The sequence below is a fragment of the Aquarana catesbeiana genome, linkage group LG01 (assembly GCF_042186555.1).
Source record: "Aquarana catesbeiana isolate 2022-GZ linkage group LG01, ASM4218655v1, whole genome shotgun sequence".
NCBI classification, from domain to species: domain Eukaryota; kingdom Metazoa; phylum Chordata; class Amphibia; order Anura; family Ranidae; genus Aquarana; species Aquarana catesbeiana.
Genome location: NC_133324.1, coordinates 375,447,972 through 375,473,846, shown reverse-complemented (window position 1 = coordinate 375,473,846; position 25,875 = coordinate 375,447,972). Strand labels below are relative to the sequence as shown.

Below are 25,875 nucleotides of genomic sequence, written 5' to 3'. Positions count from 1 at the left end.
AGGTAGAAAAAACAAAACAAAAAAACACCTTTACTTATAAGGCCGAATAAGCAAAACAAAGTTAGAGAATTTGGGTAGCGCAGTGCGACTTGAGCATGCCCACAATTGTAATGCCATGGCTGGCGAGGTGAGAGAATCAAGGGTCCGGGCGGCCACATCGCTTGATCCTGGGACAGGTAAGTGCATGTTTATTAAAAGTCAGAAGCTACACTTTTTGTAGCTGCTGACTTAACGCAAAAACAGTATCTACACAGTATATACAGTATCTTACAAAAGTGAGTACACTCCTCACATTTTTGCAAATATATTGTATCTTTTCATGTGAAAACACTGAAGAAATGACACTTTGCTACAATGTATAACAGTGTAAATTTGCTGTCAACTCAAAATAACTCACAGCCAATTATGTCTAAACCGCTTCAACAAAAGTGAGTTTACCCTAAGTGAAAATGTCCAAATTGGGCCCAACTAGCAATTTTCCCTCCCCCTTGTCATGTGAATGGTTAGTGTTACAAGGCCTCAGGTGTGAATGGGCAGCAGGTGTGTTAAATTTGGTGTTATCGCTCTCTTACTGGTCACTGGAAGTTCAACATGGGACCTCATGGCATGAGGATCTGAAAAAAAAAAAATTGTTGCTCTACATAAAGATGGCCTAGGCCAGTGATAGCGAACCCATGGCATGCAGAGCCCTCTCCGTGGGCACGCGAAGATGAAGAGCCGGCCATCCTGTACGAGGTGAATCTCGTCCACACCGCACACCCGCCCCATAGAACTACATTCTCCACAGGGCTCTGGGACCAGGGGTGACATGTCCGGGATGGGTGTGGACAAGACGAAGCGGTGCTGCCGGGTTGGATGCCGCATCTCTTGCGGGCTGTCTCACACAGCAGAGTGGTTGTGGACCGAAGCAGTCTCCCCCTCCTCGGCTGTGTATAAGGATACTCACACTGTTCTGAGGTTTGTACTAAGTTTATTTTATTGTAGATGGATACAGGAGGGGGACAGAGTGACCAGGAAGGGGGTCTGTATCGAGTGGGGAGGGAGGTCTGTAATGACTTATAAATAAACTGTGTTTCTAGATATAGAAAGGTTGGGTCTCTAGAATAGCAGACTTTGGGCACTTGTGTTGCAGTTTGGGCACTCTTGTTCAAAAAGGTTCGCCATCACTGGCCTAGGCTATAATAAGATGGCCAAGACCCTGAAACTGAGATCCAGCACGGTGGCTAAGACCATACAGTGGTTTAACAGGACAGGTCCCACTCAGAACAGGCCTCACCATGGTTGACCAAAGAAGTTGAGTGCATGTGCTCAGCGTTATATCCAGAGGTTGTCTTTAGGAAATAGACGTATGAGTGCTGCCAGCATTGCTGCAGAGGTTGAAGGGGTGGGGGGTCAGCCTGTCAATGTTTAGACCAGGGGTCTCAAACTGGCAGCCCTCCAGCTGTTACGAAACTACAAGTCCCATGAGGCATTGCAAGGCTGACAGTTACAAGTATGACTCCCACAGGCAGAGGCATGATGGGACCTGTAGTTTCGCAACAGCTGGAGGGCCGCCAGTTTGAGACCCCTGGTTTAGACCATACACTGCACACTGCATCAAATTGGTCTGCATGGCTGTCGTCCCAGAAGAAAGCCCGCAAACAGTTCACTGAAGACAAGCAGACTAAGGACATGGATTACTAGAACCAAGTCCTGTGGTCTGATGAGACCAAGATAAACTTATTTGGTTCAGATGGTGTCAAGCATGTGTCGCGGCAACCAGGTGAGGAGTACAAAGACAAGTGTGTCTTGCCTACAGTCAAGCGTGGTGGTGGGAGTGTCATGGTCTGGGGCTGCATGAGTGCTGCTGGAACTGGGGAGCTACAGTTCATTGAGGGAACCATGAATGCCAACATGTACTGTGACATACTGAAGCAGAGCATGATCCCCCTCCCTTCGGAGACTGGGCTACAGGGCAATATTCCAACATAACGACCCGAAACACACCTCCAAGACGACCACTGCCTTGCTAAAGAAGCTGAGGGTAAAGGTGATGGACTGGCCAAGCATGTCTCCAGACCTAAACCCTATTGATCATCTGTGGGGCATCCTCAAAACAGAAGGTGGAGGAGCAGAAGGTATCCAACATCCACCAGCTCTGTGATGTCGTCGAGAAGGAGGACTCCAGTGGCAACCTGTGAAGCTCTGGTGAACTCCATGCCCAAGAGGGTTAGGCAGTGCTAGAAAATATTGGTGGCCACACAAAATAATGACACTTCGACCCCAATTTGGACATTTTCACTTAGGGGTGTAGTCACTTTTGTTGCCAGCGGTTTAGACATTAATGGCTGTGTTGAGTTATTTTGAGGGCAGCAAATTTACACTGTTATGCAAGCTGTACACTCACTACTTTACCTTTTAGCAAAGTGTCATTTCTTATTTGAGGTGTGTACTCAATTTTGTGAGATGCTTTATCCACCAGCCCATGTTTCCCTAACAGCCCAAAGTTGTCATTGGGTCAGAAAGTGAGGTGAAATCTTCTGAACAGGGGCACAGACAGCTAAACAAACATTACAGGGGTGATAACCCTTCCCTATGCTATCCAAAAAGCTTAAAAATAGATTTTTTTGGCTGGAGCTACACTTAAAAAATGTACCTGTTCCAACTTACAAACAGATTCAACTTAAGAACAAACCTACAGTACCTATCTTGTTTGTAACCCGGGGACTGCCTGTATATCCAGGAACTGGTATGTAGTTGTACAGGGGAACCCAGTCTTACCTTGTCAACGCTGCTGCTGACCCATTCAGGGGCCAAGCTTTACCCGTTGTGGAGGTCATACGTGAAGGGATCTGCAGGGTCTGGGTGCCATAGGAATGGAAAAACCTGGACCTGCTTAGCACCCTGTGGATAACTACACTTGTTATACCAGTGCCAAAGTGAGTGCCAACTACAGGATCCATTGCCCAAAACAAACATTACAGGCTGGCCCTGCTACTGGGGGGGGGAGGGGGGGTCTGAGTTCGATTTCCAGGGTACAAAAGGTGATTTTTTTTTATTAAATACTTGGGGGGGAAAAAAAAAAAAAAAAAAAAAAAGACAGGCCTCCTCTCTGGATCTTGCTATCTGTCTTTTGATGGACATGGAAAGAATCTCATGAACAGTAAAGCCACGCCCCTTGTTTTCACCAAAGGTCTTAATACATGCGATCGTGAAGAGATAGTTGTATTTTCTTGTCCTAGATCTCTAGAGTGGGATAGAGCTGCTCTTATCCTGGGAAGACCTGGGCAGTGCCTGTTCTTACCCAAGCACAGAAGAGGGTCCCGGAGGAGCATGTAAGCACTTTAAGGAGTGTTTGGAGGAAATGAAAAGGACCTGTGAATTACCAAGTGCACAAACACAGGTGGAGGTGCCAAGCAGACTGGTCAAAGTAAAAAGGGGCGAGAGCCCCCACACCATTCCAGTAGAGCACCTGAAAATGTATAGCCTTCTACCCACAGTTCCTGTGCAGTGCTTCCATCATGCCAAAGGAAACAGTAAAACTGACGAGCTATGAGGGAGGTCCTTCATTTACATAATTGAGCTAGTGTTTCCTGTAAATTGTGGATGGAGTAATGCTCTCTCAGGTTCTATCCTAAAAGGCAACAAAAATGTATTGAGTAAAAAGCAGAATGGTTAAAAATCATTTGAGTTTTTTTGTGGCTTGTGAACCAATGATGGTATTTTCCTTCAAATCCTATCACACTAGGAAGGAACAGGAAAGCTCATTTTGATGGTTGTCACCACAAAAACTGTCCCCATTGGAAGATTTCCCAAATGATCTTTAAAAGTAGATTCTAAAAATGCTAAACTCATCTTATATTCCATTTTTCTATTTCAGTGGGGCATTACAGGGTTGAATTATGTGTAAACCCAATCAAACGTAGAATTTAAAGCGGTATTAACCACTTCAACCCCGGAAGAATTTACCCCCTTCCTGACCAGAGCATTTTGTTTGCGATTCAGCACCGCGTCGCTTTAACTGACAATTGCGCGGTCGTGCGACGTTGTACCCAAACAAAATTTACGTCTTTTTTTCCTCCCCACAAATAGAGCTTTCTTTTGGTGGTATTTGATCGCCTCTGTGGTTTTTATTTTTTAAACAACAAAAAAAAAGAGCGACAATTTTGAAAAAAAACAATATTTTGTACTTTTTGCTATAATAAATATGCCCATAAAAAAAATAAAAATTTTTCTGTTTAGGCCGATATGTATTCTTCTACATATTTTTGGTGAAAAAAAATTGCAATAAGCGTATATTGATTGGTTTGCACAAAAGTTATAGCGTCTACAACATAGGGGATATATTTATAGCATTTTTATTATTTTTTTTTTTTTACTAGTAATGGCAGCGATCTGCGATTTTTATTGTGACTGCGACATTATTGTGGACACATCAGACAATTTGACACATTTTTGTTTGGAACCATTGGCATTAATACAGCAATCAATGCAATTAAAAATGCATTGATTACTGTAAAAATGTCACTGGCAGTGAAGGGTTTAACTATGTTCCCTGGGAGGTGAGTCTAACTGAAGAGGTAGGGGACTAACTAGAGGAAGTGACAGATCGTGGTTCCTAGCTAAAACGATCTGTCCCTCCTGTCAGAACAGAACAGGGAAGTGTGTGTTTACATACACTCATCCCTGCTCTGTGTCACCTGGTCACGATCGCTTGTGGCCGGCGGTCATCACGACTGTCGGCCACAAGCATCGGCACCCCCACTATGCAGCGGGGGTGCGCGCCTATGCGCCAGCCAACGTACAGCTACATGGTTTCGCACAGGGGAGCCAATCTGCTGCAGTATAACTGCGGCGGCTGATCCGGAAGCGGTTAAACCCAAAATGTAATATATTGCAGCTTACCAATTAGATGTGTTGGTTGCGTTTTTTTTTTTTTGACAGAAGCATTGTTAGGGAAGTGTTAGATGGACTTACAGATTTACATATATTAACAAATTGAAGCCAAACTTCAACCCACACTGCAGTTATAGCAACAGTTTTTCTTCTTTTGGGATAAAGGTTTTACATAAAATGAATAAAACATGATCAGTGTAAGCACCCCTGTCAGTGTTAAATGGTTTGTCTCAACAATCTTAAAGGGGAGGTCCACCCTTAAAAAAAAAAAAAAATATTGCAGAAAAAAATAGAGGGGAAAAAAAAAAAAAAAATCTAACTTACGTGAAATGGCTGTTGCTAGGCAGTCTTCCTAATCTGCCTCTTCCTACGCCGTGGTGATCTTCAGTCTTCTCCTCCCGCGTTGTCTTCTGGGGAATGGGGAGCGGTGTGTTGTGTTTTGGGACGCACACAGTTCCCATAACACATCGCGTCCAATTCACAAAGCGCTGCGCGACTCGCGCATGCGCAGTAGGAAACGGGCAGTGGAGCCATAAGGCTCCACTGCCTGTTTCCCTTAGTTAGGATGGCGGTGCCGGGACCCAAGAGCCGAGGGACGGGTCGGCCTCGGGTGGCCGACATTGCGGGCACCCAAGACAGGTAAGTGTGCTTGTTTAAAGTCAGCGGCTACAGTGTTTGTAGCTGCTGACTTTAATTTTTTTTTTTCAAAGCCGGAATCCCGCTTTAAGAGGATACATTTGCAGGACAGTTTTTTTTTTCTTTTAACAGACTTACTGGTTAAGCTTACCATATTTAAATAAAAAGAAAGAAAACCTAAAAAGAAAACTAATGCAACCACCATATCTAAAAGAATTGTTAAGCTGCAATATAAAAAATGTTTGCTTCTGGGTTTTACCACTTTAAGCTTCAACATGGTAAAGCAATTTCATAAGTAATTTTCAAATCTACAGCTTTCAATAAAATAATTCCTGGTGATCAGACCAAAAAGATTATTGTTTAGGCACTCACTGTTTTAGGGTACAACACTGTTCCTGTCACATATCTGTTTGTTTGTGTTGTCACACAGGCCTCTGATGGAGACTGCAAATGGCTGTTTCAACACACATTATGCAGGCATTGCTGGAGTGCATACATGTAAAGAGAAATGGCTGGGATGAGGCTGTAGGAGATCAGCAGCACCAAGATGCAACAAAGGATGAAAGAAAACACTTGATTTCATAAATTACAATTGTTTACAATACACAGTGCTTTGGCAAACTACATGTCATTCGGTTAGGTTTATCTACTTTAAATCAGATAAGTCCATTTTTTTTTGCCTGCATACAGACTGACTGAGATTTAAAGTTGAATTATTAGAATTCAGTAACTCTGCATAAAGTGCAGGCACACTATGGGATGGGTTTACTGAAACTGAAGCGTGCAAAATCTGGTGCAGCTGTGCATGGTAGCCAATCAGCTTCTAACTTAAGCTATGACAAAAAAAAAACAAAAAAAAACCTGGAAGCAGATTTGTTCCTATGTAGAGCTGCACCAAGATTTTGCCCTCTTCAGTTTTAGTAAATCAACTCCTATGAGTGGAGTCCAATTACGTGGATGTCACCTGTGGGAACTATTACTTACATACAGTGGGGGCGGAAAGTATTCAGACCCCTTTAAATGTTTCACTCTTTGTTATATTGCAGCCATTTGCTAAAATCATTTAAGTTCATTGTTTTCCTCATTAATGTACACACAGCACCCCATATTGACAGAAAAACACAGAATTGTTGACATTTTTGCAGATTTATTAAAAAAGAAAAACTGAAATATCACATGGTCCTAAGTATTCAGACCCTTTGCTCAGTATTTAGTAGAAGCACCCTTTTGATCTAATACAGCCATGAGTCTTTTTGGGAAAGATGCAACAAGTTTTTCACACCTGGATTTGGGGATCCTCTGCCATTCCTCCTTGCAGATCCTCTCCAGTTCTGTCAGGTTGGATGGTAAACGTTGGTGGACAGCCATTTTTAGGTCTCTCCAGAGATGCTCAATTGGGTTTAAGTCAGGGCTCTGGCTGGGCCATTCAAGGACAGTCACAGAGTTGTTGTGAAGCCACTCCTTCGTTATTTTAGCTGTTTGCTTAGGGTTATTGTCTTGTTGGAAGGTAAACCTTCGGCCCAGTCTGAGGTCCTGAGCACTCTGTAGAAGGTTTTCGTCCAGGATATCCCTGTACTTGGCCGCATATATCTTTCCCTCGATTGCAACCAGTCGTCCTGTCCCTGCAGCTGAAAAACACCCCTACAGCATGATGCTGCCACCACCATGCTTCACTGTTGGGACTGTATTGGACAGGTGATGAGCAGTGCCTGGTTTTTCTCCACACATACCGCTTAGAATTAAGGCCAAAAAGTTCTATCTTGGTCTCATCAGACCAGAGAATCTTATTTCTCACCATCTTGGAGTTTTTTTTAGCAAACTCCATGCGGGCTTTCATGTGTCTTACACTGAGGAGAGGCTTCCGTCGGGCCACTCTGCCATAAAGCCCTGACTGGTGGAGGGCTGCAGTGATGGTTGACTTTCTACAACTTTCTCCTATCTCCCGACTGCATCTCTGGAGCTCAGCCACAGTGATCTTTGGGTTCTTCTTTACCTCTCTCACCATGGCTCTTCTCCCCCGATAGCTCACTCTGGCCGGACAGCCAGCTCTAGGAAGGGGTCTGGTTGTCCCAAACGTCTTCCATTTAAGGATTATGGAGGCCACTGTGCTCTTAGGAACCTTAAGTGCAGCAGAAATTTTTTTTGTAACCTTGGCCAGATCTGTGCCTTGCCACAATTCTGTCTCTGAGTTCTTCAGGTAGTTCCTTTGACTTCATGATTCTCATTTGCTCTGACATGCACTGTGAGCTGTAAGGTCTTATATAGACAGGTGTGTGGCTTTCCTAATCAAGTCCAATCAGTATAATCAAACACAGCTGGACTCAAATGAAGGTATAGAACCATCTCAAGGATGATCAGAAGAAATGGACAGCACCTGAGTTAAATATATGAGTGTCACAGCAAAGGGTCTGAATACGTAGGACCATGTGATATTTCAGTTTTTCTTTTTTAATAAATCTGCAAAAATGTCAACAATTCTGTGTTTTTCTGTCAAGATGGGGTGCTGTGTGTACATTAATGAGGAAAAAAACGAACTTAAATGATTTTAGCAAATGGCTGCAATATAACAAAGATTGAAAAATGTAAGGGGGTCTGAATACTTTCCGTCCCCACTGTATGTGACATGTTTATTGCACTCCCAGGAGGACACATCCCAGCTGTGAGAGGAAAGAAGTATACACAGTAGCTATGCCTGCACCCCCCTCTGCTGCCCATTCACAGAAGACTTTGTATTATGGGAACTCATTCTCAAAATACAAAGGCTTCTGTGCATTGGCAGAAGGAGGGGAGGGGCTTGCATACCAGTTCCAGCGACTCTGCTCTTGAAGAAACCAAGACCACAATAAGAAGTGTCACAGCGCCAGAAGTTATCTTCCTGGAGCACAACAAACCTGTTAAAATGTGATTAGAGAATTCTAGGGAGGCGGCAGGCACGCCCTGGTATGCGTGCAGTTTTTGCAAAGTAGCTGAATTCCTGGAATTTAGCTTTAATGCAGGATCTGGCCTATGCAGCACTGGTGAGCCAAAACCCAATATTAAATCACTGGCTACCGACCACACTTGGACATAGCCAACACCTTTTGCGACTGCTTGTTTTGATCCAGGTACACGATTTATTTTCTCTTCACTTGATATTGAATTAATCTGTATTTTTCCAATTAAGCCACCTTGCATTATTGCATTACTGTACCGCAATCTTATTCTTGAAAACATATCAGTCTGAATGATAAATAGTTTTCAAACCTTAGATTGCCACTATATAGCTAGCCGATCTGTATAAGTTTCAGGTACCCTCCAAAACACCATCATGAATCTGGCATTACAACACTGATCTGCTCCTGTCGTATAGCAAGTCTTCCACAGCTTCTTGGGTAAAGTCTAGTGAGTCACTGGTGCATGTGCATCAGCCGTAGCAATAAGCCCCTGAGGCTCTTGTTGATAAATTCCAAGGCATTCACCAGCCATCTAGAAGATATACAATCCAGAATGCGCTAGGCTCCTGGGCCCTCACATCACACCACCTCAACTGGAGCCTAAGGGGGAGATTTAACCGATGCACACAGAATCTGGTGCAGCTGTGCATAGTAACCAGCTTCAAAAATTCAGCTTGTTCAAATAAGCGTTGACAATAAAACTGGAAGCTGATTGGTTATTATGCACAGCTGCACCAGATTTAGTAAATCTCCCTCTATATGTCAGATTCAGCTTAGTCAGGTTATGGTTCAACAGAAGTTGTGAAATTATGAGCACTATAGTTACAATAAATGAAACCACATCTAAACAAAAGTGAAGAGCAAATAAGAAACAGAGGAATTGTTGGCATTTATTTATTACCTGTGCACAGGAGAGAGGACTGATAAAAATGCAAGATTATTCTATTTGTACAATGTGGTTAAAAATGATTAGATCACATGACACTTTCTCACATCCTGAAATCAAGCCACAATTAACAGAACTGGACCGTGGTGTCACTCACCTTTGTAAATACTAACTGTTGCAATTTGCACTTTAGAAGCATGAGGATCTCTGGCAGTTTGTATAGAGAATGCCAAGATCATCTCATCAAAATGCATCACTAATGATTAGGATCTTCGATGTATCAACAAATGTTTGACTCCCAGCTGCTGAGGATATACCAACCTTGGCAGAATGCCTTACAGTACTGTGCAGCTAGTAGTTCTGCAGGTGGGGGTCCACAGCTTGCCCAACACTGCCTTAAAGCTGAACATCAGGAAAGCAACTAAATACATAGCTGCACATACTAGCAATTTTTTTTTATCGGTCAAAGAATTTGTAATTCTGATAAGCCAATCTAGCGGCCCTGTAGGTTTTTGACCTCCACAGCTGCAGCAACAAAGCCCAAACCTCCTACTTAGACCTGAAGGAGTCAGCACTCTGCTCTCACCTCTCTTCAGCACATGCACACTGCAGAAGAGTTATTGGTTTAGAGAGCTATAACCATCCTTCTCACAGACTAAGTGCTGCTGTGCTGGGCATTGCAGGTGCCTGATATTCAAGACAAAATCATGTAATTACACGATCATTTAAAAACGCATTTAGGGATTTTAATATGAGATCATATTTTTTTTTTGTATATCTGCTTTGAGTTCAGCTTTATATCACAATTCAAACGTTTAGCAAATTTCTGGCAAAACTAATATTGTAAAGCACAGCAAAAACGATAAACTTTGTAAATAGTGTTTATTGTACAACTTTTTTCTCCTGCCAATGCAGGCTTTTGAAGCATCCAGAGTGCCTGTTTCTATTCTGATTAGTCTAAGGGTATGATAGAATCTGGTTACACAGACAACAAAGAAACCCTGAAAAAGGGGACAATTTCAGTCATTTATCATGGTATGCTAGGAATACTTCAAAATCCTGTGCTGAAGTTAGATTCAAAGCCAATTCTTCTGGCTTTATATCCACAATATCAAATTGGCAGATGAAAAGTATGCTTTAAGAGCTTCTCTCCTAAAATGCTTTTTTAACCTAACCAAAATCTATTTAACTGTATAATATTACTATTGCAGCTACATTGTGTTTCTGACCAGACTTTTTTGTAAATGCTATTCCACATAAACCTAAATACCACGTTTCATATTCTGTGGGTGTGCAGCTATAACTACTGTCAATGGACTGCAGCAAAATTACCCATGTTTACATAAGTGATCAGAAGGGAAAACAGAAGGTTAAATGAAACTCAAGCAGTATGAATCGTACAGCATTATGTTAGCAAAAATACAGGCTAAAGTCACAAAAAGCGATAGTGTATCACTAATTATAACCTTATCTATTTGACATCCGATGTTGTATGTCGTCTACATAAATTACTACCAGAGGCTATTGATTAAAGCAAATACCCTTCAACAGATGAAGTTTAGCTGAAACCTGTTAGCCAACTGCAGAAGCGATTTACTGGAAAAATCACAAGCAATGCAGCATGTGGGGGGTAGATGGTCTGTACTACATGCAACAAGTCCAAGGAAAAAAAAAAAAAAAAGAAAAAAGAAAAATCTTTGATTCCCACAGTTTCAGATAAACTACTGCACTTCATCCAGATTTAAATGCTTCAAGATTTAGTTTGTTATGACACCAGGAGTCAAACTGAAAAAAAGCAGGTGTTTTATCGAGACTTAAAAGCCATTATCAAAAATAAATTACATTTTTTCTTGATTGGGAAGGATTGCTATGAAGGTTGGGATCCCAGTAGTCGTTCGATAGCTGCATTGATGTCTCCTCCAGTTGCTATTAAAGCTTGTAGATTTGCTTCTCTGTTTAGGAAACCCATGGCACCGAGCTGCTCCAGCTGCTGCTGGAATCTGATTTCTGGATTTTGGACCTAAAAAAAAAAAAAAAAAAGCAACACGGGCATCATCATCAAGCATGAAGTTTAAAGCAGAAAAAGCAACTGAGAAAAAAGGTTATACAAGCCATTTAACAGTGTTAAAGTGGTTGTAAAGGCAAAAGATTTTATCACCTTAATGTATTAAGATTAAAAGCCTTGTGTGCAGCAGCCCCCCCCCCACTTACCTGATGTCCCTCTGTCCAGCGATTTCCACAAGTGTCTCAGCTGACCAAGATTCCCCTTCCCGATTGGCTGAGACACAGCAGCGGTGCCATCTGCTGCTGTCAAAGTTAGCTAGCTAATCAGGGGAGAGGGGGGTGGGGCTGGGGCTCCGCGTCTGAATGCACACGGAGCTGTGACACAGCTCAGGTGCCTCCATAGCAAGCTGCTTGCTGTGGGAGCACTGAACAGGAGGGAGGGACCAGGATCACAGAAGAGGGACTGAGAACAAGAGGATCTGGGCTGCTCTGTGCAGATCCACTGCAACAGAGCAGGTAAGTAGAACGTTTAATATTTTTATAGGAAAAAAAAAAAAAAACACGAGACTTTACAAACACTTTAACGTTTCAAAACCTGTGCTAGTCACACTGACCATATGATTGAAAATACTCCAAAAAGGGTGGCCTTGGCCTAATTTTTGTCAAGTATTACCAAGCAGGTCAGTTGGCCCATTTGGCCAAATATACTGTTACGGAGTCTCCCCTTTGGCTCAGCTTGAAAGCAGCCAAATGTGACCCTTTGGTTATTTATTACCTCCTCTGGCTTTACCCCAGGGAACACAAGACCATAATACACCCCCATAACACAACATTACCCGGCCATATGGGATTGTTTAAAATTTTCCTGTCTTTTGCAATCTTCACACTTTCACCTCCTGACCTTTTTGAATAATCCCTCTTTACCCAGGCAGCATAGCCCCAGCCTCATTCCGTACATATGGATATCACTTGACCTTCACAGGTTGAGTCGCTTGGTTACCAATACCTCATTACTGTACTTTCTTTTGCACCGATGCAGGAGAAATACCAACTTCCGAACTCAGAAATATTCAAGCGTCTCCAAACCCAGCACTTTTTCTCCATTTATACTAAGGGTCAAACGGACCCGCAGTCCCAAACATTTTTCAAACATATATGCTGCTCTGACCCTCAGGCTCCTGGTTTGATCTCTAAGATTTATGTGCATTTGATTTTAATATCAAATTCAGTGCTACCAGCCTACTGCTGGGCTGCAGATATTGGCATCCAGCTGGAGCCCAAGAATTGGGCAGATATCTGGCAATCCACTAAATCATCTACCGTCAACATATTAGCGCTGGAAACAAACTATAAAGTTTTCACCAGATGGTATCTAGTTCCAGCTAGAATAGCTAAAACATTGTCCTACTATCCCTCAAATTTCAAGGGCTGCCCAGATTGCAGGCACTCATATGTACATTTGGTGAACCTGTCCAGTTGTCACCTCATTCTGGGCTGAAGTATTTAGCATGCTTTCCGTGTTACTGGATACCCAAACAGCCTGACCTGACCATAGGAATATTAAACATCCCGAAGAATTGACAGCTGCCACCAAGCAGACCCTTGCTAAAGCTTGGAAAAGCTCCTCATTATACACCCTTAAAACGAAAAAATACAGGATAACCCAATTTATGATACATAGCAAGGTTGAGGCCACACTGCTGAACAGTGTTCCAAAGCATCTAAAAATCTGGAAGCCGTGGGTTGATAAATATCTGCCGTCTACTTTTGCCCTTTCTCTGCTGGAACCCTAGCAACCATTTGTGGAACAAATGTATTTCACCTGACTGCTGAAGTGTAGGGTGCTGTCTGGCCTGGGAGAGACTGAACATCTCCTTTTTTCTCTTCCCTACTCTTATTTCTACCTTTCTTTATTTCTACTTTTATCCTATGTTGTATTTTTTTGCCACAAAAATTGTCATTCACTCCGAGAAGGGCATTGGACCTTTTTGTACCTCACCTTCCCTTGCACGACAGGAACCTCATGTATGTATTTTTTGTTTACGTCTGTTTTGCCAGGTGTATCACATGAAGCCTACAAAATATGTTTAACTACAGCAGAGTGTGCCAAATTGTAATTTAGTACATGCTTTGCAATGTCTGTACACCACTGTTCTTTATTTAAATATTTGAACGAGAAAATACTCCAACCGAAGTATTAGTGAAAACAACATGTCAAAACAATCCACAGATTAAAAAATATGGGCATCAGAAAATATATGGAATTCTTGACAATAAGTCCCAAATCTCCACTATTGGTTAAGGAGACCACCAATCATATTAAAGGACTGACAAGCAGAGCTCAGGGATAGGCAGCCATGTTAAAATGTTTGTTTACAGGAAAATTCGGGTTAAGATGCCTGTATCTCTGAATCTGTTGATCTTTAGATACACGGTTTTAATTTTTGCTTATGAGTTTTATGAATTTTCCCATTATATGCTTAGTTTGAATATACCAGGTTTGTAAAAAATTTACTTAGTTACTAAATTACCTTTTCCTGTTACCGGCTTAAGGCAGAGACTTTGAGGTATACCTGCCACCTTCAACATTGTCCACCCATTATTTTTGTTTAAACGCTTCCAACCTGGGCCAATTCTGATGTATTCACATACATGTTAATCAGTATTTTTTTGCTAGAAAACTACTTAGAACCCCTAAACATGAAATTTTTTTAAGGCATAAGCCCTGGAGAATAAAACGGTGGTTGTTGCAATTTATGTTGTGTGATAATTGCAAAGCCATTTATCAAATGCAAATTCTCAGGGAAATATACACAAATGCATTTAAGTGCACACTAACACAATACCATATCCAATTTTTTGGTGAAATATAAACAAACAATGAAGGTGTGCTAAGTACATAGATAGATGTCAAAATTTAAACATTTGCACACCTGTGAAATGGCAACAGACTAGGATACCTAAAAATCTCCATAGGTGACACTTAAAAACCCTATACAAGTTACCAGTTTAGAGTTAAACATGAGCTCTGGGACTGGAATTATTGCTCTCACTCTGATGTTCATGGCGATAACTCATGTGTGGTGCAAGCACCATTTACATGTAAGCATGGGTGGTGGAATTGTGCCTGGTCTGACCAAGTATAGCAATCCTGGGCTCCCCAGTGGAATGGCAGTGGGAGGAGGCTCCTTCCATGCCCTGTAAAAGTGATCAGGCAGCTGTAGAGCCACTCAAATCACTTTTACATGAAAGCCCATTGCCGATTGCAAATTTTAATACCAGAAACATGGCTGCAGCTATGATACTGGTATAGCAGCTTGTTTACAAAAACAGACAGGTATGTTCTAGGGATGAGAAGTGGTTAAAGCTGAACTCTGGGTAAAATCCAAATCTACCCTTGCAGTGGGGCTCACACCGAAACTACTCGAAATAAAAAAACAAAACAAAACCAAAAACAAAAAAAACAGACATGATGCAATGGAGTATTCTGCTAGACATGTTAAAGAATTTTTGCTGCAAGGTCAATGTGAACGTTACCTGCGGATTAGCACCAGACAAGGCTTGCAGCATCTGTTGTACAAATTGCTGGTGCCCTGGCTCAGAGATTCCAGATAAAGGAGTGGTGTTCTCAGTTGGTCCAGGTGTGGGCACAGTTGTGGAAGGTGGGCTAGCTGTACCACCCAAACCTCCAAAGGCAGTAGAGCTAAGAGGGAGTAGGGATAGAAACTAAATTACCCATTTTATAAAACATAAAACAAACATATCTTTAAGCAAGAACTCTACAATGCCAAATATCCACATGCAACATTTCGGCAAAGTTTGACTGTTATAATACAAATTGGGTGGTTATGATGTAATTGGGATTTCTGGCTAATTTTTGCCATTCAAATTATCAGCCGTGTTGTTTTATGGAAGTTATTTTTATGTAATTCCTAATAAAAATGACTTGTTTTATTATTGGTGTTTTTTTATCAGGTGCCTTAAAAATCCCATTTATCTTTTTTCTTCAAAATATTTTTGAAGCCTGCTTATGCAAACAAGAGAGGCATGATAACAAAATGTGGCATTCTGCACATGAAGATTAACAGTTTGCATTGAACAGCATGAATTGTAAAATGCTGCACATGCTGTATTTTTAACATGAATATAAATATAGGTAGATTATACACAAGAAAGTATTCTGTGAGTTCTGTTGCTAAAAGGCCTTTCCTAAGGGCCGTTTCACATGTGCAGACCACCGTTCAGATCCGCTGAAAAAAAACGACAGGCGGATCTGAACGGTTGCTCCACACATCTCTATGGAGCGACGGATGTCAGCGGTGACATGTCTGCTGATATCCGATCCGCCCCGATCCAATCCGCAAAATCCAGACGGATGGAATCCCTATTTTCCATCCGTCTGGCGGATCAGATGAAAAACAGGTGGTCCGTAATCATCCGATCCCTCTCATAGAGGAGAGCGGAGATCTGACAGGTCCGTCCCTGCACAGTGTGCAAAGACTAACTTGTCATCCACCGGCTCAGCGGGGATCAACAGAGCGATCCCCGCTGGACAAGCGGAAGGCTGAATATACGGATCCGCGCGTCTGAAAGGGCCCTAATGGTTCACAAATTAATACATAGTTGTGACACGAGCATTCAAATCTTTGGCTTTAGAATCCTGACATAGTGGGGGGAAGGCAGGTTTTGACCACATACCTCAATGCAAAAGTAACAGCCCCTTAGATATGAAAAATTTTATTATTAAAAACTTTACCCTGGAATAAGGGAAGGAGCTTCAGTAGCCAAAGTCTGCAATCCCTGCTGGATTTGTAATAAGGCTTGCATTGCTCTAGGGTTAGACATAGCTGACAGAGTTTCTGGATTCTGCATCTAGAAAGAAAGAAAGAAAAAAAAAAAAAAAAAAGTGAAAATAGTTTCCCTAAACATATTAAAAATACAAATCTTTCAGATATTCAAACAACCACCCATAAAAAGGATTAGGATTTGTATTCAATATCTACATCTAACAAGATGAAATAAGGGGACTTTGGCTTACTTATAAAATTCTCTTCTTGGAGTAAATCACAGGGCAAAAAGGACAAATGGCATCTTAATCTCCATTACAATAGGGTTAGGCTGCCACCTTTAGGTGACTGCACACCTGAAAGAAATCCCTTCCTAGGCAGGGCCCGTCCTCACTAGACAGGTTTTTTGTAGCAAGCCATAAACGATGTACTCGAAGAAAAGGATTTTACTGGTAAACCAAAGATCCCCTTTTCTTCATCATACATCCCACAGGGATCATTCTTCACCTGCATTATGACAGGGATATCCTGAAGCACTAAACATGAAAAGGAGGGCAATGTGGCAAGAGACAAACTAAACCAGAACAGGTAAGAACCTCATGCAGCAGCCTTCAAATATCGGCTTGGACATCCACTTGGTAAAATTTTGGAAGAGTATGAACTGAAGACCAGGCAGCTTTACAAACCTGAGCTACCAAAGCCCAATGATGAATAGCTCAGGAGGCAAAAACTCTTGGTAGAAAGTGGTTACTGAAAACTGTGGAACTTTTCCTTTTAGGAAAACTTGAGAAATAAGCTGAGGGATTTATGGAGAGATGGTAGATATGGAAACCACATGATCCTTCTTTGGACCTTCAGAAAGCGTAAAGAGGAAATCTGACTGATGAATTGCAGCAGTCGATTTCAGGTAACACCTGATAGCGCAAACTAGGGTTGCACCGATTTCGATACTAGTATCGGTACCGATACAGAGCATTTGCACCAGTACTTGTACTGGTGCAAATGCTCTGATGCTTGACCCGATACTTGGACAGTCAGGAACCATGAGTGCGGCAGTGGGGGGAGTTACAATCACCGATCTCCCTGCGTGGCTTTCAATAAAGCATCCGACAGCTGCTTCTCCTCCTCTTCCTCCCACCGCTTTCAGCTACTTTATTGAAAGCCGCGCAGGGAGACCGGTGAGATTGTAACTCCCCCCACGATTGTTCCCGACTGTTCCACGTCCTCCTCTGGCCACTGACTCTGTCCATGCATAACTGTGTTTACGATGCTTCAGTTTATGAATGTAGAAGAGCTTCTGTCTCCTGTCCATCTTCAGTGCAGCTGAGGCTACAGAGAATGGGACTGGGGAATCTGTGCCCTCAGTCCCTTTCCCTGTCTCAAAAGGGGAGATGTCAGGGGTCTATTTACCAACCTCCCCCCCACAGGGTTGATATAATATAATTAAAAAAAAATATATATACATTATATACGCATACATATATATATATATACACACACACACACACACACACACACACACACACACACACTCAATAATAATAATAAACATAAAATTGTAAAAAATAAAGACATTCCATGCCCCATCAGTGCCATATATTAGTACCACGGTCACATGACAAAAAAAAAGTATTAGCGAGTACTTGGAAAAAAAGTATAGGTACTTGTACACAGTATTAAGAAAGTGGTATCGGTGCAACCCTAGCGCAAACCATTTCCAAGGTATGAAGAGCCTTTGACCCAGCATTTGAAGTTTAAGACAGAAGAAAGCAAGACAATGTCCTGCTTGAGATGAAATTAAGAAACCACCTTAGGGTAAAAAGGACAGCTCGTCACAGTGAAGCACTAGAACAATTTCTTATAGGAAAGCAAGAAAAAATAAATAATTAACTGCGCATCAAAAATAAATAATGTTAACCATCTATGCTGCAGAGTCCTATATGTGACACAAACACACAGAAATCAAGTGAGAAAAATATTGACTCGCGCTCAAAACAAAACTAACATGTGTATGACTGAAAAGGAGTACTCAGCCTATATTTAAATAAATATTATGAAAACATATGATAACTGTGGCAAACTGAATACTAGGTTGGGAGATTGATCCTACTTCCCCTTAAAGGAAATATATTCAATAGCAAATCAAATTCGTGCATAAAAACCGTGAAGGATTGCAGTATATATATATAAAAAAAAAAGGAATATCATCTTAATTTGGAGAAAATATAAAAAAAAAAAAAAAGATGAAAAAAGGGAAAGTCCATATACAAAAAACACCCTACAAGTGCTGTGGTAATGCAAAAAAAAGGTCCAATTTAAATGAAATCCCAGATGTGTGGGTCCACCACCATAAATGAAGTGCCTGGCCGCTTACCGGAACCCCATGACCCCCCGTTACAGAGGGTCTAAATGGGCATTGTAGTCCTGCTGCTCGGACAACTCGGGAACCAGAATGATGACCGGATTTGAACCTCTGAAACTGTAGTGCTGTAAAGGCTGTATAGCGGATGGATCCACAGGGAAAAGGCAACACTCAGCCCTCAATGGAGTGTGGACATCATATGGGGGAAACAGACCTCACACATCTGGGATTTCATTTAAATTGGACCTTTTTTTTTTGCATTACCACAGCACTTGTAGGGTGTTTTTTTGTATATGGACTTTCCCTTTTTTCATCTTTTTTTTTCATATTTTCTCCAAATTAAGATATTTTTCCTTTTTTTTTTTATATATATATATACACACACACACACACACACACAGGTAAAAGCCAGTAAATTAGAATATTTTGAAAAACTTGATTTATTTCAGTAATTGCATTCAAAAGGTGTAACTTGTACATTATATTTATTCATTGCACACAGACTGATGCATTCAAATGTTTATTTCATTTAATTTTGATGATTTGAAGTGGCAACAAATGAAAATCCAAAATAACGTGTGTCACAAAATTCGAATATTGTGTAAGGGTTAAATTTTGAAGACACCTGGTGCCACAAACTAATCAGCTGATTAACTCAAAACACCTGCAAAGGGCTTTAAATGGTCTCTCAGTCCAGTTCTGAAGCCTACACAAACATGGGGAAGACTTCAGATTTGACAGCTGTCCAAAAGGCGACCATCGACACATTGCACAAGGAGGGAAAGACACAAAAGGTTATTGCTGAAGAGGCTGGCTGTTCTCAGAGCTCTGTGTCCAAACACATTAATAGAGAGGCAAAGGGAAGGAAAAACTGTGGTCAGAAAAAGTGTACAAGCGATAGGGATCACCGCGCCCTAGTCAAGATTGTGAAAAAAAACCCATTCAAAAATGTGGGGGAGATTCACAAGGAGTGGACAGCTGCTGGAGTCAGTGCTTCAAGATCCACCACCAAGAGACGCTTGAAAGACATGGGTTTCAACTGCCGCATACCTCGTGTCAAGCCACTGTTGACCAAGAAACAGCGCGAAAACCGTCTCACCTGGGCTAAGGAAAAAAAGAGCTGGACTGCTGCTGAGTGGTCCAAAGTCATGTTTTCTGACGAAAGCAAATTTTGCATTTCCTTTGGAAATCGAGGTCCCAGAGTCTGGAGGAAGACAGGAGAGGCACAGGATCCACGTTGCCTGAAGTCTAGTGTAAAGTTTCCACCATCAGTGATGGTTTGGGGTGCCATGTCATCTGCTGGTGTCGGTCCACTCTGTTTCCTGAGATCCAGGGTCAACGCAGCCGTCTACCAGCAAGTTTTAGAGCACTTCATGCTTCCTGCTGCTGACCTGCTCTATGGAGATGGAGATTTCAGGATCCAACAGGACTTGGCGCCTGCACACAGCGCAAAATCTACCCGTGCCTGGTTTACGGACCATGGTATTTCTGTTCTAAATTGGCCAGCCAACTCCCCTGACCTTAGCCCCATAGAAAATCTGTGGGGTATTGTGAAAAGGAAGATGCAGAATGCCAGACCCAACAACGCAGAAGAGTTGAAGGCCACTATCAGAGCAACCTGGGCTCTCATAACACCTGAGCAGTGCCAGAAACTCATCGACTCCATGCCACGCCGCATTAATGCAGTAATTGAGGCAAAAGGAGCTCCAACCAAGTATTGAGTATTGTACATGCTCATATTTTTCATTTTCATACTTTTCAGTTGGCCAACATTTCTAAAAAATCCCTTTTTTGTATTAGCCTTAAGTAATATTCGAATTTTGTGACACACGGAATTTTGGATTTTCATTTGTTGCCACTTCAAATCATCAAAATTAAATGAAATAAACATTTGAATGCATCAGTCTGTGTGCAATGAATAAATATAATGTACAAGTTACACCTTTTGAATGCAATTACTGAAATAAATCAAGTTTTTCAAAATATTCTAATTTACTGGCTTTTACCTGTATACTGCAATCCTTCACGGTTTTTATGCACAAATTTGATTTGCTATTGAATATATTTCCTTTAAGGGGAAGTGGGATCAATCTCCCAACCTAGTATTCAGTTTGCCACATTTAACATATGTTTTCATAATATTTATTTAAATATAGGCTGAGTACTCCTTTTCAGTCATGCACTTATAGGAAAGCAGCCAATTCCAAAACTGTCCAAGCTAAAGTAATGGCAACCAGAAAAAGAAACTTCCACGTCAGGACTAAAGGAATATCCTGGATGGGTTAAAAAAAAGATCACCAAGGCCAAAATCTGACCTTTCGTTATACTCACAGCAAGTCCCAGATCAACTCCGGACTGGATAAAAGCCAGAATGCGACCCATGGAATACTTGAGGATGAAATCCCCTAGCCAAACAGCAAGCAAAGTAGGAATTTCAAGTACTGTGGTAAATCTTCCTTGAAGTCACTTTCCTTTCCCATGTAGCAAACAAAGAAGGATGGAAAAATCTGATCTTGTGTAGGTAGGTTTTGAGATAGAGATACATCCATCTATCCATACACACACACACACACACACACACACACACACACACACACAGTATCTCACAAAAGTGAGTACACCCCTCACATTTTTGTAAATATTTTAGTATATGTTTTCATGTGACAACACTAAAGAAATGACACTTTTCTACAATGTAAAGTAGTGAGTGTACAGCTTGTATAACAGTGTAAATTTGCTGTCCCCTCAAAATAACTCCACACAGCCATTATTGTCTAAGCTGCTGAAAACAAAAGTGAGTAAACCCCTATGTGAAAATGTCCAAATTGGGCCCAATTCGCCATTTTCCATCCCTGGTGTCATGTGACTTGTTAGTGTTACAAGCTCTCACATGTGAATGGGGAACAGGTGTGTTAAATTTGGGGTTATCGCTCTCACTCTCATACTGGTCACTGGACGTTCAACATGGCACCTCATGGCAAAGAACTCTGAGGATCTAAAAAAAAATAGGATTTTTTATAACAGCTTACTTGTAAAATCATTTTCTTTATCGTACATCACAGGACACAGAGCCATAGTAGTTACTATATGGGCTATATAGGCCACCTTTAGGTGATGGACACCGACACACCCTAAGACAGGAAGTTCACTCCCTATATAACCCCTCCCATTACTGGGACCTCAGTTTTTGTAGAAAAGCAATATATGTGTATCCAAAGAGGGGAGGGACCTGTGTCCCGTGATGTACTCCAAGAAGAGGATTTTACAGGTAAGCTGTTATAAAAAAATCCTATTTTCTTTATCGTACATCACAGGACACAGAGCAATAATAGTTACTATGTAGGATGTCCCAGAGCAATGCTATCTGAGGGAAGGGAGAGACAAACAGTAGTAGGGTGCCATTTGACCTGAGAACCTATACTGCTGCCTGCAGCACACTGCGCCCAAAGGCGATATCCTCATGCCTTTTTACATCCACCTGATAGAATCTGGTGAATGTATGGCCTGAAGACCAAGTTGCGGCCTTGCAGATTTGAGCTATGGAGGCTTGGCGATGCACTGGCCATGAAGCACTAACAGCCCTGATAGAGTGCGCTTTGATTTGAAAAGGTGGAATCTTCCTCCTCAAACCATAAGCTTGAACAATTACTTGCAGAATCCACTTAGAAATAGTAGATTTCGATGTTGCCTGTCCTTTTCTAGGACCTTCAGGCAACACAAACAAAACATCCGTTTCTCGAATCTGAGCAGTCCCCTTCAAGTAGACTTTGACTGCTCTCAATACATCAAGAGAATGACTTTTCTTCCGTAGAACAGGGTTCTGGAAAAAAATGAAGGTAAATCAATATCCTGGTTTAGATGAAAACCTGATACTACCTTTGGTAGAAAGTTAGGATGAGGATGCAATACTTACCCTATCCTTGTGAATAATTAAATATGGCTCTTTACAAGAAAGAGCAGCCAAACTCTTATACCCTTCTTGTCGAAGATATGGCTACCAGAAAAACTAGCTTCCTTGTCAAAAGAATCAAGGGAATATGTCGGTTCGGCTCAAAAGGCTGTTTCTGTAATACCGACAGAACTAAATTCAAGTCCCAAGGGTTAAGGGGTGACCTAACCGGTGGATTAAGGTGCGTTACCACCTGTATAAAGCTACGGACCAAAGAACGCGAAGCAAGTGATCGTTGAAACAATACAGATAAGGCCGAGACCTGGCCTTTGATAGTACTCAAGGTCAGCTTCATTTCTAACCCCATTTACAGAAAGGCAAGGATTCTACCTATGACATACTTTCTGGGATGCCAACCCCTGGATTCACACAAGGAAACATATGCCTTCCAGACTCGAATATATGACCGTGGAGGCCAGCTTCCTTGCACTAATCAAGGTAGATACAACTGATCCTGACAGCCCACACTTTTTCAGAATGTGGGTCTCAATAGCCAAACCGTTAAATTTAGCGTTTGTAAGGTAGGATGGAATACTGGACCTTGCGAGAGTAGGTCCAGACATGGTGGTAGGGTCCATGGGTCCCCTACAGCCATCTTTATGATCTCTGCATACCAAGATCTTCTGGGCCACGCCGGGACAAAAAGGATCACACACTTCCCTTCCTGCTTGATCCTGCGCAGAAGTCGTGGAAGCAGCAGAATAGGAGGGAATGCATAAATCCGTGAAAACTGATCCCACAGGGCTACCAAGGCATCTGTTCCGCATGCTAGCGGATCCTTTGTTCTTGACACAAAGTTGTCAACCTTTTTGTTGAACCTGGACACAAATAGTTCTACGTTCGGGATCCCCCATCTCCGGCATATTGCCAGAAAGATATCGGGGCGAAGGGACCATTCTCCCGGGAACAACTACTGGCGACTCAAGTAGTCCCCCTGCCAATTTTCTATTCCTGGAATGAAGACCGCCGATAGGCAAGGTATATGGTTTTCTGCCCAAGTTAGGATATGATTCACTTCTCTCTGGGCCGCATGACTTCTTGTGCCTCCTGGTGATTGATATAGGCCACAGCCGTGGCATTGTCGGATTGGACAATTCCGTAACCTTAATGCCCAGGCCTTCAGGGCCAAGTGCGCTGCCTGAATCTCTAGAATGCTGATGGGCAAGGTCCTTTTGGTTCTGGACCATTTCCCTTGGACAGTTGTCTCTTCCAGGACTGCTCCCCAACCCGAAAGGCTGGCATCTGTTACCACCTTCCAGGTAACTGGTAAGAAGGATTTTCCGTTCTGCCGATTTTTGGTTATCCACCACCAATTGAGGCTCTGGCGCACCTTTGGAGACAGACGCATTGGGAAAGCTAGAGCTTGGACCTTCTTGTTCCAAGCCAATAGGATACTGTTTTGCAGCATTCTCGAATGAAACTGAGCATAAGGAACGGCTTTGAATGAAGCCACCATCTTTCCCAATAACTTAATTCAAAGCTGAATAGAAGGATTCTTCTTTGCTCTGACCACCTGAATCAGCTCCTTTATGGCGCTGTATATACGATCAGACCCAAGTACTCTAATGTCCTTGATGGATTTAAGGAAGATTTCTCTAGGTTGAGAATCCAACGTAGTTATTCCAGGTAGTTGACTGTGGTGACCATACTTTGGTCTAAGCGGGCTACCGACTGGTCTATCAAGAGCAGATAGTCTAGGTAAGCTATAATCGTTATACCTTGAGCCCTTAATCTGGCCAGAGGAGGGGCCAGGACCTTTGTAAACACCAGAGGTGCAGTAGCTAGACCGAAAGGCAGAGCTACAAACTGAAAAAGGAGATTTTATACCTCGAAACGCAGATATTTCTGGTGAGCGGGGAAAATAAGCACATGGAGGTATGCATCCTTGATGTCGATTGACGCCAGATGTTCTCCTACTTGTAGGATAGCGACAACTGATCGGATTGATTCCATGCGAAAAGAGCAGATATTCAGGAACTGGTTTAAATCTGAGATCTAGAATGGGTCTGACATCTCCATTTGGTTTTGGAACCGTGAAAAGGTTTGAATAAAACCCCAACCCCTGCTCTTCCATGGGGACCACCATGATCACTTTTTGAGACAAAAGACGGTCCAATGCTTGAAAGAGACTTTTTTCTCTGCATCCTTGAGGACATTTGATCTGAGAAAACGAGGAGATGGGAACTCTCGGAACTCTAATTTGTAAACTAGAGCTATTGTGGAGATCACCCATTTGTCTCAAAACTCCTCCTGCCAGACCTTTGAGAACTGCAGAAGTCTTCCCCCCACTCAAGCAAGCGGGGGCACTCCTTCATAAAGAGGCTTTAGCATTTTGTTTTGTAGGTTTCCTTCCCCAGGACTTCTTTTGTCCCTGGGGTTGACCCTGAGGTTTACCTCTTGAACCCGACGGCGGAGGCCGTCGTGACTGCCTGGAGGCCTGGAGCCGATGTGCCTGGCACTGGAGATGGAGCTTGTTTAAATAAAAGATGTTTACTCCTTTTCTTAACTGGCAAAAGGGTACTTTTTCCACTTGAAATTTTTTGGATGTATTTATCCAAATCATCCCCAAACAACTGTTCACCACGGAAAGGAAACTAGCCAGGAGTTTTTTGCATGGTGCTTCGGCTGACCAATTTTTCAACCATAGGATTCTACGCATAAGCACCAGCCCAAGCGTAAGGCATGAGGCCTGAGGAATAGAATATCTCGTAGCGTCAATTACAAAACCTAAAGCCCCTGGTAACTCGGCTAAATCCTGGGCCTGCATGTTGATTCACTGAACCTGCCAAAGAAAATGCGTTTAACAGGAATTCCAATTTCTTATCAGTTGGATCCCCAAGCATTTGAGCAATGTCTACCGGAAAAGTCAAACTTTTATTCATAGAGGACATAGTAGCCTCAATTGCTGGCATCTCCCACTTTAGTGAATTTTTCCTCCATGGAATAAAGTTCTGAGGATTTTTTAGGAGGAAAAAAAAAAAAAAAAAAGCTTATCATCTGGATGCTCCCACTCAGAATACATAAGCTGTTCCAGCAATGAATGGACAGGAAAGGCATGCAAAGCTTGAGGAGGCTTTAGCGAACCCAAACAAGAAGTGGGCTCACCAACCGACTCAGTTAAGGGTAGCATAAATGTGGAGCGGACCATTTTAGTAAGAGATTGCACCAGCAATCTTTCAGATTGTGAAGCTAAAGGAGGTCCTTCCGCAATTGACACCTTAGAAGAGGAGTTATCAGTCTCTTCATGGTCCCCTGAGGGGAATTCATCCTCTCCTGCCCTCCGTTCCTCTGTTTGAGGGTCAGGGGTAGTAGAAGGGGACCCTGTCGCGTTTTCTTCCAGTCTGGGAAGATGCGATTAAAGCTGCTAACCTTTCTTCCAATCCCACCAAAGCTGAGGAAAAAGCATCCCCTGTATTATAGACAGGGGCTGCAATGTTGGAAAC

General features: G+C 42.2%; 2 protein-coding genes across 2 annotated transcripts in view; one reads left to right on the top strand and one right to left on the bottom strand.

Moving 5' to 3' along the window:
* IDNK (IDNK gluconokinase) overlaps positions 1-6,560 on the top strand; it is a 74,548-nt gene extending 67,988 nt beyond the window's left edge. The window contains exon 6 of the mRNA XM_073633710.1: positions 5,942-6,560. Coding sequence (XP_073489811.1) covers positions 5,942-6,032 — 91 coding nt within the window. The 3' untranslated portion in view covers positions 6,033-6,560. The remainder of the gene's footprint in view (positions 1-5,941) is intronic.
* A 2,764-nt stretch (positions 6,561-9,324) lies between these two features.
* Positions 9,325-25,875, bottom strand: part of UBQLN1 (ubiquilin 1) — a 71,009-nt gene continuing 54,458 nt past the window's right edge. The window contains exons 9-11 of the mRNA XM_073633696.1: positions 16,091-16,206; positions 14,872-15,037; positions 9,325-11,350 (exon numbers count right to left, since the gene is read on the bottom strand). Of these exons, the coding sequence (XP_073489797.1) occupies positions 11,198-11,350; positions 14,872-15,037; positions 16,091-16,206 (435 nt within the window). The 3' untranslated portion in view covers positions 9,325-11,197. The remainder of the gene's footprint in view (positions 11,351-14,871; positions 15,038-16,090; positions 16,207-25,875) is intronic.